Source organism: Leuciscus leuciscus, assembly GCF_965113295.1.
Source record: "Leuciscus leuciscus genome assembly, chromosome: 11".
In the NCBI taxonomy this organism is placed as follows: Eukaryota; Metazoa; Chordata; class Actinopteri; order Cypriniformes; family Leuciscidae; genus Leuciscus; species Leuciscus leuciscus.
Window position 1 is genome coordinate 33,406,707 of NC_138735.1, and position 20,080 is coordinate 33,426,786.

The following is a 20,080-nucleotide window of genomic DNA, read 5'->3' on the forward strand; positions in this document are numbered from 1 at the left end:
CTCCTTTAACGTACAATTAAACACGTTGCGTTCATATTCTGTGCTCATCTGCTTTTCTGTAGTATGCATTATTAGTATGGTGTTTTTACTGAGTTTGAAAATATCATTTATTTATTTCAGTATCAGTCTAATGCATTAAGCCGTGTAGCGTTTCAGAGAGCGTCCCAGAGGACCGCACAATATAAGTCCCATTTCATTGGCTAGGCGCCCACCAATAGAACGGCTCCTTGGAACACCCCGCTCGCGCCCCCTTTCTTTCTCGCCGCCACTGAGTTGCAAGTGCGCAAGTTAGTTTTGCACCTAAAATATCGCGAAAAGAGTAGCAAAAGTCAAGCCGCTAGATTTGAAATTGCAGTGACAGATTTGGGAAGTTGCAAGTGTCTAATAGAGGTTGTACTGCGAATTTGAATGTGAGAATAAATGCAAATATATATTACAAGTCATTGTATTTCTGTGAATGGCATTTTACACATTTGTGACTACTTGTCTGCAGCTTCAAATTCAGAATACAGGTTTGTGACTATTGTCTGCGAGTGCAAATCTCAAGATTCAACTTCAGATTTTTATTTTACAGGTTTTCCCATCGGAGCTGTGAGTGTAAATGTTCACGTAGCCTACAAGTACAAATATTTATTGTACAAGTTCTCAAATTCACATCTACATGCTGTTGAGCTTTGCTACTCTTTTACCTTCATAGAAAGGAATCCAGTTTATAACCAACACTGTAAATGAGAGTAAATCCTGCTATATACACCCTTGATCTCGCAGATGTCTGATACTACTAGAACAGAGAACTGTCCAGCTTGTCTGCCATTTTTCCACTACTTGAATCTCTCCATCCGCCAAATCTTGGCTGAATTTCAGGAATCTGACCCCATCTGACGAAACCTTCACTGAACTGAATCTATGTGAGCAATTTACTGAACTCTTGCAGAAAAGTAAAGCAATCCAAGGTTTTATATGTTGAGAACCAAATAATGCTTCAAATAAAGGCCGACGCATATTTATGAAGTTAACATTAGCCTATAGTATATCAGATAATAGCCTAGTTTATGTACAGATATGAACTGTAAAATAAAGCTGCAGGCACCAAATGCCTGAAACATGTCATCTTTTATTTTTTGAAGTTACACTAGTTTAAAGTCTTTTCAGTAAACATGAAGAGAGATCATATCACATCTTAGATTTGAACAGAAATAAGTTATTTTTTAGGGCTGGGAAATGATTAATCGCGATTAATCGCAACCAAAATATAAGTTTGTGTTCACATAATATTTGTGTGTGCACTGTCCATAATTATTTTGTATATATATAAAAACACACACATGCAAGTAAATATTTAAGAAAAATGTGTTATTTATATATAAAATATTTATATTTATTTATAATACAAATTATATATAATACAGTGCTATGCATAAGTTTAGACACCCATGCTAAAGTTGACTAAAAAGAGGAATAAAAAATCATATTTTGGAAATTGAACTTAATGCCTTAATTAAAAAAATTAGGAAAAATCCAACCTTTAAGGACACCAATTTTCTTTGTGAATGAATAATGTATCGTACATAAATAAATGTTCTTCCTTTATAATACAGGGTGCATAAGTTTGGACACCCCTATGTTAAATTCCCATAGAGGCAGGCAGATTTTTATTTTTAAGTATTTAAAAAAAAAATGTTTAGGATACTATGCATCCTGATAAAGTTCCCTTGGCCTTTGGAATTAAAATAGCCCCACATCATCACATAGCCTTCACCATACCTAGAGATTGGCATGGTTTTATTTCAGTTTGCCTAAAAGCTAGTTTGATTTGCATTGCTCTCAATGCAAATCAAACTAGCTTTTAGGCTAACTGAAATAAATAGTATGCATAGTATCCTAAAAAAAATAATAAAAAAATACTTAAAAATAAAAATCTGCCTGCCTCTATGGGAATTTAACATAGGGGTGCCCAAACTTATGATACATTATTCATTCACAAAGAAAATTGGTGTCCTTAAAGGTTGGATTTTTCCTAATTTTTTAAATTAAGGCATTAAGTTCAATTTCCAAAATATGATTTTTTTATTCCTCTTTTTAGTCAACTTTAGCATGGGTGTCTAAACTTATGCATAGCACTGTATATATACAGTATATTTAAGCAAATATTTCTTAAATATATACATGCATGTGTGTGTATTTACAAAATAATTATGGACAGTACACACACATATATTATGTGAACACAAACTTTTATTTTGGATGCAATTAATCGCGATTAATCATTTCCCAGCCCTATTTATATTACGATGTAATGTATGCCTAGGCCTAAGCATTTGTTACAAATTGTATCTTTTATAAAGGAATTGATGGTGTACTTACATGTTCTGTTTCTGGTTCCTTCTTCATCTGGCCTGCAGCTGCTGCCTCAGTCACATATATAGTGTGAAATCACGTGCTTTCAGAACATTCTCACCATGGGCGTTGGACTCAAAACAATGTGAGAATGTTTTACTGGAGTAGATTAGGGGGTTTCCCGAAGCCAAGTACCTTATCTAAAACCTCTGTATGCAATAATGAGTTAGAGTAAAAGGGTCAAAATCACCATTAAGTGCCTTTGAGACTTCACAATTTCCTTTAAAAAAATCCGAGATTTTCCATTTAACTTCTTATGTGTTGTATTAAGCAGACATTAGGCTGTTAGAAATGCATATGGTCAAGCTCCAGCACTTTTTATAAATTAACTGCAAGCTGACAATATAGGAGCGAACCATAAAATAGGTCCACCCTGTCATGGACAAATTCATAGTAGAATAAATACTTTTTAATAGCATAGTGATTATAAAATGTAGATCTGAGAAAAGATAACGTGTCCCTTTCCCAACAAAACATTTTAGTTAATGGTAAAAGTATTTTGATAATAATGAAGTTACTGCTTAAAGGTTCTGTAAGTGATGCGACGCCAAAACATTTTTTGTCACATACAGCAAACATCTCCTCACTATCCGCTAGCTGCCTGTCCCCTGAACACACTGTAAAAAAACGCGGTCTTTCTAGACATCACAGGCTCCACAAACAGCAGCAAAAACAAACTGAGCTCACCCGCACCAAGAAACATAACTAGATGTACCGCATCGCGGTACAAAATATGACCGCCGCTCAGGCCTGCACTGGCTTTCCACAAAAATAAATGACGTGGAGTAATTTGGCTGTATTGCGTGTTTATGTATATACCTATAAAAAGTAATAGTGTGTGTGTGTGTGTGTGTGTGTGTGTATGTGTGTGTGTGTGTGTGTGTGTGTGTGTGTCTGTGCGTGTATGTATGTGTCCGCATGTGTGTTTGTGTGTCTGTGCATGTGGATTTGTATGTGTGTGTATGGGTGTGTGTCTGTGCGTGTGCATGCTTGCATTTGTTTGTATTCCTGCATGTGTGTGTGACAGTATCATCCTAAACCAGCAACCCTTCGCTCAACAGCACCATCTACAGGCCGATGAGTGTACAGTCACTAAATGTGCACATAAATGAATTTATTTTATACCCCCCCCATGGATGAAATTCTACAAAACTTAGCAGAGGATACCCCCAGAGGATGTCAAGTTAATCATACACATGAAATATGGTGCAGTTCTGAACATCTCCACTGAAGATAGGGGCGATTAAAGCAGAATAATATTGCATTTTAATTTTTTATGGGAGGGGCGCAAATCACAAATGAGTGATTATGGGCTAGGTTGATGTGGGCCCTTAAGAGTGGGCCCTACATACCATAAAAATGTCTTCATCCTCGGTGCCACGGTTCAGGTAGTTATTTAGGAAAAACTGCATTTTTCAGCGCGGGGGGGGAGTGGCCCCCGGGGACCAAACGAAATTTTTCCTTAGAAGTCTAGTGGGGCTACATGCCCACCAAATTTCATGTTCCCCGGTGCTTCGGTGTCCCTGGTATCGTTGACGAAAAATTTACGGGGGCCCCAGCGCGGGGGGGGGGAAGTGGCCCCCGGGGACCAAACAAATTTTTTCCGTAAAAGTCTAGTAGACCAACATACCATAAAAATTTCTTCATCCTCGGTGCCACGGTTCAGGTAGTTATTTAGGAAAAACTGCATTTTTTTGGGTTTGGGGGGGCCCAGCGCGGGGGGGGAGTGGCCCCCGGGGACCAAACGAAATTTTTCCTTAGAAGTCTAGTGGGGCTGCATGCCCACCAAATTTCATGTTCCCCGGTGCTTCGGTGTCCCTGGTATCGTTGATAATCGTAAATAATTAAATGTTCTTCCTTAAAATACAGGGAGCATAAGTTTGGACACCCCTATGTTAAATCCCCATAGAGGCAGGCAGATTTTTATTTTTAAGTTTTTTTTTATTTTTTTATTTAGGATACTATGCATCCTGATAAAGTTCCCTTGGCCTTTGGAATTAAAATAGCCCTACATCATCACATAGCCTTCACCATACCTAGAGATTGGCATGGTTTTATTTCAGTTAGCCTAAAAGCTAGTTTGATTTGCATTGAGAGCAATGCAAATCAAACTAGCTTTTAGGCAAACTGAAATAAAACCATGCCAATCTCTAGGTATGGTGAGCCTTTGACAACAATTCGAATGTCAACAAGAAGTAACGTCTCCCGGGATCACTTACAGAACCTTTAATTATGTATTGCCCAATAAAATATGCAATAATTGCACATTCTATTCTAAATAAAATCTAACAACAAAGATATTTAGTCAAACTTTAAAACAATACTAACTGGCCCTTATTTGTTTATTAAGAAATCACACACAAAGTTTTGTTAACTTGTTAAAATAATTTGTTTATTTTCATCATAAAAGTTGAACATGACAGGGTGGACAAATGCTTTAATGGGTGAACTAGAACGGGGGAACATTAGAAAAACAACAGGAACTTCAAGAAACCATGGATACTCCACCGTTTTTTTCATATTAAACTGTTATTCTCTTAACTAAGACGAGTTGATACACATACCTCGATCTCTCATCTCAGTGTGTGCACTCAATCGCTCTGGCTCGCGGCGACACTTTGATAGCACTTAGCTTAGCCCAGTTCATTCATTAGGATCCAAACAGAGATGAAGTTAGAAGTGACCAAACACCTCCACGGTTTCCCTATTTAAATACAGTTACAAGAGTAGTTACACGACCAAGTATGGTGACACAAAATAAAACGTGGCGCTTTTCTAAGCGGGTTAAAAAGGATAACTATAATGTATGGCGGAATAGCACTTTTGGGAGTACTTCGACTGGCGCAGTAAAAAGTCACGCCTGAAAAATCCTCTCACTCTCACTTCTGTCATTAGAAGTAGAACCAGCGTGACTTTTTACTGCGCCGAGTCGAAGTACTCCCAAAAGTGCTATTCCGCCATACATTATAGTTATCCTTAGAAAAGCGCCACGAGTAGTACTTATTAGGGTCATTGTGTCAAAATGATTAATGGCTTTGACCTTTGGCCTTTTAAAAGGTTGAACTTCCGGTGAACCTCCGGAATGAGGTCATGGGATTAACCTTTGCCCTTCCTCCCTATCGATCCTGTAATTTTGACACTTGCTTTTGCCCTATTGACCTTCCTATGCTAAATCCAACACATTCTCATCCTAGGGCGTCATTATACTGATGCTTTTGACATTTCGTCAACGCACATGGCACCCTTTAGCGTCAATATGACACGCACAGAGCTTTGTTCGGTTATGGGTAGGTTTAGGTCTGGGGTAGGATTAGGGTTAGACCGTTAGGAGGCGCCTTCTGGCCCATATCTATCCGCGTCTCATATTGACGCTAAAGGGTGCCATGTGCGTTGGATGTAGACGAAATGTCAAAAGCGTCAGTATATGACGCCTTGGGATGAGAATGGGCTGGCTAAATCATAGTTTTGCCGGTTAGTTTGTCCTATTTTAACAGAACAGATGTTTTGACGGCCGGTGTCATGTTCTAGTTGTGTGTGTGTGTGTGTGTGTGTGTGTGTGTGTGTGTGTGTGTGTGTGTGTGTGGTTATACGGTGTGTCACGGGTGTCCCCAGCATCGCGCTCCCACCCACCTTCACATTCCTGAGCAGCGTATATAAATGGGACTAGTTATTTCATATATGTATATTTCACACAAATAACATAATATACAATAATATCTTACTAAAAACTACTGAAACCTATTCTTTCAGTTTTAGATAAATAAAAGAATAAAACATCATCTTACATGAAACATGCTGTTCTTTTTAAAAGTGTATAAATTAAACTAAGGTTGAAAAAACATTCTATCCTTTAAAAGTATGTAATGAAATGCAAAATATATCTTACTAAAAAGAATAAAAACAAAAATCATCTTACATGTTTGTAAGTCTAGACGGTCTCTGACTTCAGTGATCAAGATATCAGGGGCTGAAATTATTTCAAAGTTTAAATGATATCTTGTTAAAAATGTTTTAAATTTAATACATTATTAAAAGTGGTAAAACAAAAAGACTGTTTTTCCTGAATGCCTCACCAGCACACTCAGAGTGATGCGTGCGCGTGTCTGTGTCTGTCTGCATGTGAGCTTTGACCCTCCCTCCTTCGCATTCCAGAGGTAACAGTGATTTTATAAAATGATGCAGGCCTATATTTCACACAAAAGTTGAAAAACACTCTGTTCTTTAAAATTGTATAAATGAAATGGTTATAAAAATTATCTTGCCAAAGTTGAAAAACATTCAGTTTTTAAAAGTGTATAAAAATCTACTGAAACCAATTCTTTTAGATAAACAAAACAATAAAATTCATCTTACATAAAACATTCTATTCTTTAAAAGTATATAAATGACATAATATAATGTAAAATCACAGAATAAATGCAAATATTATATTACAAGTCATTGTATTTCTGTGAATGGCATTTGTGACTACTTTTCTGCAGCTTCAAATTCAGAATACAGGTTTGTGAGTGTTGTCTGCGAGTGCAAATCTCAAGATTCAACTTCAGATTTTAATTTTACAGGCTTTCACACTGGAGCTGTGAGTGTAAATGTTCTCGTAGCCTACATACGAATATTTATTGTACAAGTTCTCAAATTCACATCTACGTGCTGTCGAGTTTTGCTACTCTTTTACCTTCATAGAAAGGAACTTAAATGACTGTTATATTGACCTCTTTTCGTGGTTGAAAAACACTAATTGGCCGATATTATGTATACTTTCGGTAAGTTGTACTGCATCTTTAAATAAAAAAGTAACAGGTGATCGGTTCACGTGCACTTGAACTGAGGCGCTCAGCGATCTGTCACGTCACATTTACAAGCGCCAAACGTATTTTTGTCTTAATTTCGCAATAAAATTGACGGAATCTAAGAGCTGAGAATTAGTTTAATATTAAAAGTACCTCTTTGCTCCGCAATTTCTCTGTGCGTGAGAAAATGGATGAGTGGCGTGAGAGCGTGTGAAAAGTGTCAATTGCGTGAGTCTCACGCTCAATGCGTGAGAGTTGGCAGCCCTGGTGTGTCTGATACTACTAGAACAGAGAACTGTCCAGCTTGTCTGCACTTTTTCCACTATTTGAATCTCTCCATCCGCCAAATCTTGGCTGAATTTCAGGAATCTGACCCCATCTGACGAACCCTTCACTGAACTGAATCGATGTGAGCAGTTTACTGAACTCTTAAACAAGTATTGCGTAAATGATGTCTGATACTACTAGAACAGAGAACTGTCCAGCTTGTGTGCGCTTTTTAGAAAATTAAAGGGTAACACTTTATTTCGATAGTCCACTTTAGACATTCTACTAAGTAACTTTGCAACTACATGTCAACTAACTGTCATTATAGTATTAGTAGACTGTCTGCTTAATATTTGCTAACACTCTGTTGGTCCCCTAACAGACATTCTACTGACTATAAGTTACTTGGCAACTACAAGTCAACTTATTCTCCTAACCCGAATCCTAACATCTAAACTTAACCTACCAGTCTATTGACTGTCTACTACAGCCTACTAATACTCTAATGAGAGTTAGTTGACATGTAGTTGAAAAGTTACTTATAGTTAGTAGAATGTCTAAAGTGGACTATCGAAATAAAGTGTAACCAATTAAAGTAATCCAAGGTTTTATATTTTGAGAACCAAAGAATGCTTCAAATAAAGGCCGACGCATATTTATGAAGTTAACATTAGCCTATAGTATATCAGATAATGAAGAGAGATCATGGGCCAGCACACACGCAAGTGTCAAAGCGCAAAGCACAAGTAACTTTGAGGGCGGGTCTCGGCGCTGTTGCTATTTTCCCGGCGGGATAAATGACTCTTGCGCCAGGCGCAAATCTAAAATGTGTTGGTCTGAAGTCGCTTCATTACTCATAGGTGTGGTTTGGGCGTAACGTGAAATAAACCAATCAGAGCGTCATCTCACATTCCCTTTAAGAGCAGACGCGCTTTCCTTGGCGGATTGCTATTATAACGGCGGATTTGCCAGGAGCGGTTCACAGCCGAGCAGAGCAACGCAAAAGAGAGAGAAGTGACATTGGGGATGGAGAAACACACCCAAATTAGCTTTGGTTAAACAGGTATATAATAATGTGGGTAAATGTGTAAGCTAGATGTATGCTTTTTATAATAAATTATCTATCTATCTATCTATCGTTCGTTCGTTCGTTTGTAATAATATGATTTGCAATAAAGAAAACTGCTGCTTCTGTGTAGATTAGAGAATCAAAGTGTATGCGCGTTGTGCACTCTATACATTATGGCCAAGCATGCGCCCTTAAAATAGCATAATGAACAACGCGCCACTGACTTTAGACTAGGTTTTTTTCTGGCCAGTGGCGCAATTGTTTTATGGAACAGGAAAATAGCACCAGGGAACGTTTGCGCCGGAACACGCCTCCTTTTTTTGCGCTGAACCGCCCCCGGGAGCGCAAGTTCATTCCCTAGTTTAGCGACGTGCTTCTGTGGAGGGAAAAGCTCGCTTTGTGCGGGTGCAAAATAGGTATGAAACATGCGTCTGTGTACAAAGTCAATTGTGCTGGGTGCAAGATAGGGCCATAAATCCTATATTTGAACAGAAATAAGTTATTTTATATTACGATGTAATGTAGGCCTAGGCCTAAGCATTTGTTACAAATTGTATCTTTTATAAAGGATACAAGGATTCCACTACCCTCTCTCTCTCTCTCTCTCTCTCTCTCTCTCTCTCTCTCTCTCTCTCTCTCTCTCTCTCTCTCTCTCTCTCTCTCTCTCTCTCTGACGGGCCTCACACCCTCCACATGTGACCTCTGACCCTCTCCTTCGCATACCAGAACACAGTAAGAAAGGGGTTTTCCTAAATATCAGACTAACTAAAGTTGAAAAACATTCTATTCTTTAAAAGTACATAAATGAATTGCTTATAAGATAATATAAAATCACAGAGTGGCTCTCTCTCCCTCTCATTTAAAAGCATAACCTTAAAAGTTTAAATTTTAAAAGACTGTTTAAAGTCCACATGAAATCAAAATTGACCATATTTACTTTGTTTGCCTAAATTGATCGTTTTGTGGTCAACAATTCATCCATGCAAGTCAATCCACACAAACATTTTTTTGGGCTTCGTAATCTTTAATCAAAATCTGAAAATGCCCCTCCCCTCTGCTTTGGAGGACCTTCCTTGATGACGTACATTTGATGGCTTGGTTTGGGACACGCTTAACCACTCCCCTCAAACCGTTAGTCTGTTATGAGCAGAGATGGAGAGGAGGAGCGCTAGAGTAAACCCCTGCCCTCTGTTCAATATTCCTTTTCACTGGGAAATACGTCACGACACTGGAGAAAAGTCGTTTGCAACTTCCGGTTCACACGGACTTTAAATCTTTAAAGTTTGAATACATCATGCGCATCTTCTATTTATCTTTTAGAAGATTACTGGATGATTTTGTTTAAAGGGGGGGTGAAACACTCATTTTCAGTCAATCTCATGTTAATCTTGAGTACCTATAGAGTAGTATTGCATCCTTCAAATCTTCAAAAAGTCTTTAGTTTTATTAAATTTATAAAAGAAAGATAGGCTGTAACGAGTCTTTCCGGAAAAACCCGAGCAGCTGGAGGCGGGCCGTGTGGGCGGAGCTAAAGCTGTGCTAACGTGCCGAGCTAACAACACACAGAGACATTTGAAGCAGTTTTACTCACCGCCCGGTTCCAACGCATGGCCGCGAACCTTCATCATTGTGACTGCTCGATCCTTGAGCATTAGACGATCTGCAAATCCGTCGATCTGAGCTTTGTTTATAAAACAATCACCGTCGACATAACATGAGATTGTTTGAAAATGAGTGTTTCACCCCCGCCTTTAAAAAGAGCTGGGAATGACATGTCCAGTCAGACGCTGGTTCACCAAGGATGGCCTCTCCGGTGTTAGATGCCTTGCCACTTGCACCTCATGAAGATGAAAGCTTGTAAATTTATTGGTTTTACTTTTATTTTTATATATTAGTACCTTTAATGTAAACTAATTAACCTGTATTTAATAAAAAATATATATAATTGAAATTAAGAAGCTTGTCTGCCATAAGTCTCTGTTTATCAAAAGATTGAGCTGAACTGAGCACGGAGGAGTCTTCTGTGATCTAAATATTGTGAGTATGGAAATTCAAATGCTTATTGTTTAGGACAGATTTGACTTACTTTACCTAACCTGAGAATAATTACAATAAGGATAAAGGTGTTTAAAATTACGCACCATAAAACAAAACACATACAACTTGTTCGTGTTATACAGTGTTTATACATAAAGGAGCTTTTCACCCATGGGAACATTAATCTTTATTGAAAGTGGGTCATACAGGTGCTGGTCATATAATTCGAATATCATCAAAAAGTTGATTTATTTCAGTAATTCCGTTAAAAAAGTGAAACTTGTACTTTATATAGACTCATTACATGCAAAGTGAGATATCTCAAGCCTTTATTTGTTATAATTTTGATGATTATGGCTTACAGCTTATGAAACCCACAAAATCAAAATCTCAGAAAATTAGATTATTACATGAAATCACACAGTAATTACACAGTGATACCATGGTCATTGAACCAGGTTTTGGTTCTTTTGGCAGTGTGGGCCGGTGCAAATCCTGCTGGAAAATGAAGTCAGCATCTCCATAAAGCTTGTGTGCTGAAGGAAGCATGAAGTGCTCTGGAAATGTCCTGGTAGACGGCTGCGTTGAGTGGATGGCACAGTGGACCGACACCAGCCGATGACATGGCTCCCCAAACCAACACAGACTGTGGAAACTTCACACTGGACTTCAGGCATCTTGGATTGTGTGCCTCTCCATTCTTCCTCCAGACTCTGGGACCTTGGTTTCCAAATGAGATGCAAAATTTGCTCTCATCAAAAAAGAGGACTTTGGTCCACTGTGAAGGATTAGTCCTTGTGTGTATTTAACATTTACATTTACATTTATTCATTTAGCTGACGCTTCTATCCAAAGCGACTTACAATTGCTATATATGTCAGAGGTCGCACGCCTCTGGAGCAACTAGGGGTTAAGTGTCTTGCTCAGGAACACATTGGTGTCTCACAGTGGATTCGAACCCGGGTCTCTCACACCAAAGGCATGTGTCTTATCCATTGCGCCACCACCACTATTTAAGCCCTCGTGTAAGCCCCATGTTCCTTTGTCAAGTATTGTCCATGTATCACTGTTGGTGAGAGTATGGCCTGTTTTATGTAGTGATGGCCAGATCGAGGCTTCGTGAACCAATGACACTATTGAACCAAATGCGCCATATTGTTTCGAGGCTTCGAATCAATCTGACACCCGTCTCAACGGTGACACCTAGTGGTCACTTGCAGGTGTTGATCTGAAACAACCTTGACGAGCCATTAAAAACAATTTTTAAAAAAAAAAATTTATTGTATTTATCTAATATGTGAAGCTTGTAACCTATAGGCTCCTCACTGTGCATAATGTTATTTTGGTCCTGCAAAATGAATATTAATAAAATAAATCAAGCCAGTATGTCTCACTTTTTTAGAGATTTCTATTCAAAAATATTAATTTCTCTGCTGTGGAAGGACTTAGCCTACTTTTTTTACAGATAATTTCTCCAGCTTTTTGAAAAAATCTTCTCACAAGGGACACTTGTTGCTGGCATGCAAAGATATTTTTTAAGCTAGGACATACAAATGAGGAAGATTACTGCTCTCTCTTTCCAGTAAGTTAGTGGATCATGAGTTCTATGCAAATACGCATCGTTGATGTATTTTTTCACTTCCACTGTGGCATCAGCTGTTGCATTGTGTGTCTCATATGTAGACCTATAAAATGTACACTACCGGTCAAAAGTTTTAGATCGGTAAGATTTTTAATGTTTTTAAAAGAAGTATATTCTGCTTACCAAAGCTGCATTTATTTGATTAAAAATACAAACAAAAACAGTCATATTGTGAAATATTATTACAATTTAAATCAGCTGTTTTCTATGTGAATATATAGTTAAGTGTAATTTATTCCTGTGATCAAAGCTGAATATTTTTAGCATCATTACTCCAGTCTTCAGTGTCACATGATCCTTCAGAAATCACTCTAATATGATGATTTGATGCTCAAGAAACATTTATGATTATTATCAATGTTAAAAAAAGTTTTTTACATTTTTATTTTATGATGTTATGATGAATAGAAAGTTTAAAAAAAACAGCATTTATCTGAAATGGAAAGCTTTTGTAACATTAAACCCTACCCTTCAAAAGTTTGGGGTCAGTAAGAATTTTATTTTTATTTTTGGGGGAAATAAAATAAATCAATACTTTTATTCATCAAGGATGAGTTAAACTGATCAAAAGTTACAGTAAAGACATCTATAATGTTAGAAAATATTCTATTTTAAATAAATGCTGTTCTTTTGAACTTTTTATTCATCAAAGAATTTTGAAAAAAAATTGTACACAACTGTTTTCAACATTGAAAATAATAAAGAATGTTTTTTGAGCATAAAATCAGCTTATTAGAGTGATTTCTGAAGGATCATGTGACACTGAAGACTGGAGTAATGATGTTGAAAATTCAGCTTTGATCTGAGGAATAAATTACACTTTAAAATATATTAAAATAGAAAATGTCATTTTAAATTGTCATAATATTTCACAATAATATTTCACAATTTCATATATATTTTTTTTATCATCAAAAAAATGCAGCCTTGCTGAGCAGAAGAGACTTCTTTTAAAAACATACAAAATCTTACCGATCTAAAACTTTTGACCAGTAGTGTATATTCACACAATATTATATTATATTTGTCATAAAACATGAAGCGGAAGCAATGATGCAAGTAACTCTTTGTTGAGGGTCAAAAAGACACAAAGAAATACGGGAACACGGGTGGGCTGGTGGCGCAGGGACTAGATGGTCAGCGTGCTGGTGAAGACAGGTGATGGTGAATCCAGTGAGAGTGAACATCCAGACGAGATGAGATGAGACGAGCACCACGAAGACACCGAACAGGGAACTCGAATCAGGAACAGGACTGGAAACGACACACACTGAGGACACCAAACAACGATCTGACAAAGAGAGGAGAGTGTGATGAGTCTTTATAGGTGAGTGAATTGGCAGCAGCTGGTGCGGGGAATGAGGTCAGCTGGAGCGCTGATCAGCAGGAACAAGCGGTCACGCCCACTCACACACACCCACACACACAGAACAACAAATACACGAGACACGAAGAAAACAGTGAATTCATGAACCGTGACAATATTATATTCACATTGAAGCTATTTTTAACATGATTGGCAGTTGTGATTGGGACATTAGTTTGTAGGGAATAGGGCTATGGACTTTCTAAACAGTGTCCCAAAAGTTTGGAATTATATTTCAATTATAATTATATTTCAAACAATGCATACCTTGCTTAAATGGCCCAGCAGTGTCAGTAGCAGGCCTAGGTACAGGGGGAATGCCATCCTCTGCACCCTGCAAAACGGCAGGATGAGTGCTCCTCAAATGGCGCATCATGGATGATGTATTGTCGCAGTATACAGGCTAGCTGCCGATCACAATACACACATCTCACTTTATTTGGGGTTTCTAAACGGAAATGCTCCCAGACCACAGATGTACAGTCTGACAGACTCTTCTGGGGAGCCTCCATTTTATCTATCTATCCAAATCTATCTATCTATGTATCTATCTATATGAATCTATCTATGTATCTAGATATGTTTCTATAATCTATCTATGTATCTAGATATGTACCTAGATATTAGGGGTGTGCATTGGCACTGCCCTCACAATTCGATTCGATTACGATTCACCAGGTAACGATTCGATACAATTCGATTCTACGATGCATTGCGATGCATCAAAATTCTACTGCACACAACAAGGCAAATTTTTCATCAGTCATGAGGCAATACAAGCAGTCAGATATTGAACAACAGATTTGATTGGCTGCTATGTGTGTACACACCACGTAAGTTCTGTCTAGTTTCCCATTAACTTCGTAGAATACAAATTGTGCCCAGATGTCCACTTTCCAAGCTTTGGGTTTTTAATTACCCGTCTATTTTAATTATCTGACTATAGTCATCTCCCTCCGCCTCAGCCATCTTGATTGTTGTTGTTGTTATGCCCCCGGAAATAATTGAAACAACTTTATTGTCCAACTCAAGGCCAGAAAATAAACAGTTAGATTATCGATTATGGCACTTTGCCGCATCGATGCTGAATCGCGCATACCCCGCATTGCGATGCATCGTCGAATCGATTATTGTTGACACCACTACTAGATATATATCTAGATATAATCTATGTATCTATCTATAATCTATCTATGTATTTATATATGTATCTATAATCTATCTATATGTATCTATCTATTAATCTAGCTGTCTATATATATATGTCTATTTATATCTATGTATCTATTAATGTGTCACTATATGTATACTCTGTCTGTCTCTATCCTATCAGTCAATGTGTTGTGTAAATTTAAATGTAAGCCTAAATAGCCTATAACTAATCAAATCGCACTATAACCATATATCCGCACTATATCACTATATCCTCAAAAATCCGCTATCTCAAAATCAAACTCCTCTCACAAAAACCCACGAGGTCAATATGCGTTAATTTCACTTTTATACAGATGTGCGATTGTGTGGTCTGTTCCCGACCGTGTCAATCAAACGCTGATTCGGCGGACCACACCTGATGAAACACTAGTGAAACACTTCGAGGCTTCGTTTGGCCATTTGGCCACGTGACATTGGTTTTATTTTTCAATCACGCTTTGGATCAGTGTTTCGAAACATCTGCGCTTCGGGATCATCCATCCCTAGTTCTTCTGCAAACTGTTGTGTAATATTCAGTTCCAGTATAGTCCACCCAGTGGAACAGTTTCTTACAGGAACTGAATATTACACACAACATCACAGTTTTGATGCCCGTCCCTCATTTTAGAAATCTAGTCTGCCGACACAAGAAGAGAAGAAGCTCTTAGTTCTGTGAACAAATCTTTCTGTATATTGTTTTATGTGTTATTAAGATGAATACAATTGTCTTAACTGCATGCTTCTATGATTTGGCGACGGGGTGAAATAGACAACGATTTATTAAGAATTATGTGCGTCATAATCTTGTCCATCTATTTATTTGTGATATTCTAACTACTCTCACTTTTCATAGACAGAGGTTGGTGTACTTTTGATACAAAATACATTTTACCAGCAATTTTCCTAAACTATTGGCAAAAATCAATACAAAATATATCAAGCATTTCCATGACACCCTTCAGTCGGCCAAGGAGCATAAGCCTCCATTCATTCTTCAAAACCATATATGGCTTTATTATTCATAATAATCATTATATTTTATATAATCATCCATCCGGAAATGGCTGAGCACCCACAGGATCGGCACCAATGATTATTAATAACATTAAAGCATATTAAACTTAAAGCATATGTTGTATTGTCACAGATACAGCCACTGAAATATGCAGGACCAAACCTGCAGAAATTAAAAATAAAAATAAATTTAATTTATTTTTTATTTACTCCCAAATGAATTTATTTCCATATGTATTAATTGATCAGTTTAGATAGAAATCAGAGTTTGCTACGGGATGTTTTAGATCAACTGAAGAGTTCCAAGTTATTTTCACAGATTCACATTATCGTGTCAAATTATTTTGAAGTGACTGAATCCAGCCAAACTTTATATACAGAAACACTTATTATTATTATTATTATTATTATTATTGCTCCTAGCACCAAGCAACGGTGCGAGAGGACAGCTGCCATCCTGATAATTCATTTGATATAATTGAGTAAACAGCTATGGAGCCAGAATTGGCTATTGTCATTTTTATGTTTTACATTTTTACTGGAGGACATGTATTTTCGGCTTAGCCAACCATGGCCAGCTAAATTAAGATGGTTTGGGCTGGATTACACTTTAAACTGTTCAAGTATTGGGTGTTAACTTGCGTAATGTAGGCCTAATGATATACGAAAAGAAAGCTTACATGTTCCCTTTGGCTTGCTCAGTTGGGGATATTTTGGGGATATTTTATTTTATTTTATCAATCAATAAATTCCACTAGAAACAAACCTTGTTGTATTATTTTATTTTAATTTAATACTGTGAAGCTGCTTTGATACAATCTGTATTGTGAAAAGCGCTATACAAATATACTTGACTTGACTTGACATCGGCCTCTATATATTCAAAGGTTCAAATGTTCACTTATATCTTACCTTGATGTGATTTTGTAGGCTGGTGTATTACTTGTATTATGTACAGAAATGGACCATGGTGAACATACACAGGTTTTCAACCCTGTTTGAATATAAAACCCAGTTGAATGTAAAAAAGGTCCAGTGCAAACGTTACTCCCGCTCGTCATCGGCAGCTTTCAGTTGCCAGGCGACAAGAACAATCCTCCGTAGGCTAGACCGGTCCTAGCGCGTCAGATGCACCCTTTGATATGGGACGCATCTGTAGTTAGCAACAATTTGTTAATATTGTGACAATTATTAGTTAATAGTCATGTGCCTCAACAAGTAAAGTCATAACATAATGATACATTTGCAAATCATTAGTTAATGATTAATTTAAGCAGACAACTAGAAGTTGAAGTAGCCTACATAGCTTTGACCAACTGTGGTAATTAACGCATTAATTTACACTTTTAGTTAATAAGATAAGTTATTAAGGAATTAATACATTATGACACATTTAATTAATAACAATTCAATTTCATATATTACTTAATCTATTAATCATTTAGAATCCTTAATAGTTGTTGATGCAGTAATCATTAATTAATGGTTTAGTTCTTCATGAGTCATACATTAACACATTATTATCTGTGCATTAATTAAGCATGAATTAATGCAGATTAGTGCACCCGTATTGTAAAGTGTTACCAACACTCTAGTAACTACTATTAACTAACAAGAAACAAGGAACTACTAATTATTTATATCAGTTTTCTAAAGTGAAGATCATGGGAACACACTAGTAATGACTAAAGTGTTACCAAATCCATTGAAAGGAATTACTATTCAAAATCTTACAAAAATCTCAAAAGCTTACAGTGACTTCAGTCAATATTAGGTAGTTATTGTGTTTTTCACTTTAGATACTGATCCAAATAATTAGTAGTTCCTTTAGAATGATGTAGTAATACTTGAGTCATTACTAGTGGGTTACCATCACCTTATATTATAAATTATGCATTATTCATGTTAATTATGAACCTGTAGATAGTAGTTCTCTGGGAGGTATGAAAAAAATAGTAGTTATTGATTAGCTAATAGTGAACTACTACATTAATCTGAGCGCTATTACTTACTAATTTGTTAATCAGAGTTTCTTGTTAGTTAATAGTAGTTACTAGAATGTTAATAATTCGTTGCCCGTTTGTTCCTGTGTAATTATTCATTAATGAAGGAACAGTATACCCATCTTGTTTATGGAAACAAAGCTTATCCATTCCTTCCTAAGGATGGAAAGGTAGATGCTATTTGGCTTATCTTCTACTGGCAATGCGAGTAGTATCAGAGGATTATGTGAAACAATTTAATCAAGACACAAAGCATTCAATCTCTGAAACTGAAAAATATTTGGGATGATTTTTATCATTTTAAGGAGTAAGCGATTTACAGAATGAAGTGCAGGCACTACATGAGGCGTTTGAGGCCACAGCAAAAACTACACTTAGTTCTATTGCTAACATTTCAGAGGAAGTGCATGAAATGAGGAAGGTTGGAAGGTTGTTTCACAAACTCGAATGGCTCTTGATCTATTGTTAGCCTCCCAGGGAAGAACATGCAAAGTGATTGCAACTGAGTGTTGTTCATATATGCCAGACAACACTGGAAGAGCAGTGTACAATTCAGCTAAAGTTCTGCACGAACAGGCTTAATTCAATGAGGATCCTGGTCTTTTCTCCTCTGAGTGGGATCAATATTTGGGCCACTTTAGAATCATTTGAAAGCAACTTTATTAGTTACAGTTTCAGGAGTGTTTCTCATCTTAGTCTTGTACATTTCCATAAGAGTGTTGATTTGTTTTGTGAGATACGTGACTGCCTAATTCTCAATTGTTTTCCCTTGGTATAATAACACTTGTTGGAATTGTACTGGCCAGTTGAGCATTGAGACATATGCAACTAAGATTATTCAAAAAACTATTATTATCACTTCGACTTCGTCTCCTGCTTCAGCTCTTTTCTGGCTTTCTCAGTTAACCAACCAGTCAAACACTCAGGCTGAATCTGATAGAAGGCTGTTAATAGAGTCTTGAGTTAAAAGACAAGACTTTCTGTTGACAGGTTTTCTGGGTTGCACACACCAGCCAAACGGATATCTTTTGACAAGATCCGGCGTCCGGGGCTGGATTTGATATTCATGACGTTGAGATTTTTATCCGATCTAACAGCAAGTTCATTTAGAATAACTAATCGGGTGGTAACTTTTTGATATAAGCCGGGTCGGACACGGGTCTAAACACGGGTTTAAAACAATCACATGCAGGCGTAAAAATATATGCATAATTTTAGGAACACATCTACAAATATATGCCTGTATTTTAAGTTGATAAAATAATTTAAAATCCACATCAGTTTATTTGTGCCCACGCGCTATACGCCATCCCAGGATCTATAACGTTACCTAGGCTACTTTCACTTTTAAAAATTCCTCATAACCGCGCACGCGATCTGCTTACAGTCGTCGAGATGGATGCTGAGGAGTTGAAGAATAGCCTAGCTAGTGGAGATTGTAAAGTTGTCGACAATACGTCATCAAAAATCAAGTCCAGTGTGTGGGAGAAATTTGGAGTTATCTGAAGAAAATATTGTGAAAGGCTTTGCTGCATGCATTTTCGTGTTGGATAGCCGCACATGTGGAACTTCATCGCCGAGGAAGCACGCAGATAACTGTGGGAACAAACCAAGCCGTTCTATCGAACAGTATTTTTCAAATTTAACACTGTTAAGTATGTGTGGTGTGCAGGGCGTGTTTGAACCCAAAATTGTCAGATGTAGGCTAGACGAAATTGCGTGGCATATAGTGTTGTAGCCGCGTCTGTTCGATTGGTAAAATGTTATAAGGCTACTCAGTTTTGTGGTAACGTTTGCCATGTTCTTCATGTACTGGTCTTTTGACAGCTTCGGCTAAAGTTTTCCTTGTGTTAATTGTTGTGTAATAACTTCTGTATGACCTGGCAATAAACATTTTTGTAATTGTGTCTAATGTGATTGGCTAAACTAATTTTATTTCGGGTGCGGGTCGGGGGACTGAACATCCCGGTACCATGCAGTAGTTCACCATTTCAAAATAAATAGTAACAAGGAATAATTCAATGATGAGTTCGCCAAACAACAAATTTTTTTATGTGAAATGAATTTCAAACTCAAGCGGTAGCTAGCCTAGTGCTTTCTCTGATAGGCGGATTTCTCATAGGCGGTGTTCTGGATTAGTGGGAGTGGCTTGTGGAGCTGTGCAAATGTGTTGCATTGTGGGAGTTGTGGTTTTCCATACAAATTCGCCCTAAAGTTACTTTCTGTCATAACTCATAATTTTAATACATTTCGACTACATATATGACCAACTTTTAATAAAGATCAATGTTCCCACGGGTG

At 37.2% G+C, this 20,080-nt stretch overlaps 1 protein-coding gene across 5 annotated transcripts in view; it reads right to left on the bottom strand.

Moving 5' to 3' along the window:
- The window catches only part of LOC309509814 (uncharacterized protein), an 83,055-nt gene that overhangs the window by 21,234 nt on the left and 41,741 nt on the right, over positions 1-20,080 (bottom strand). For all 5 annotated transcript variants that reach the window (XM_082184772.1, XM_082184766.1, XM_082184767.1 and 2 more), the window contains exon 2: positions 2,365-2,546. In XM_082184772.1, the coding sequence (XP_082040898.1) occupies positions 2,365-2,391 (27 nt within the window). In that variant the 5' untranslated portion in view covers positions 2,392-2,546. The remainder of the gene's footprint in view (positions 1-2,364; positions 2,547-20,080) is intronic.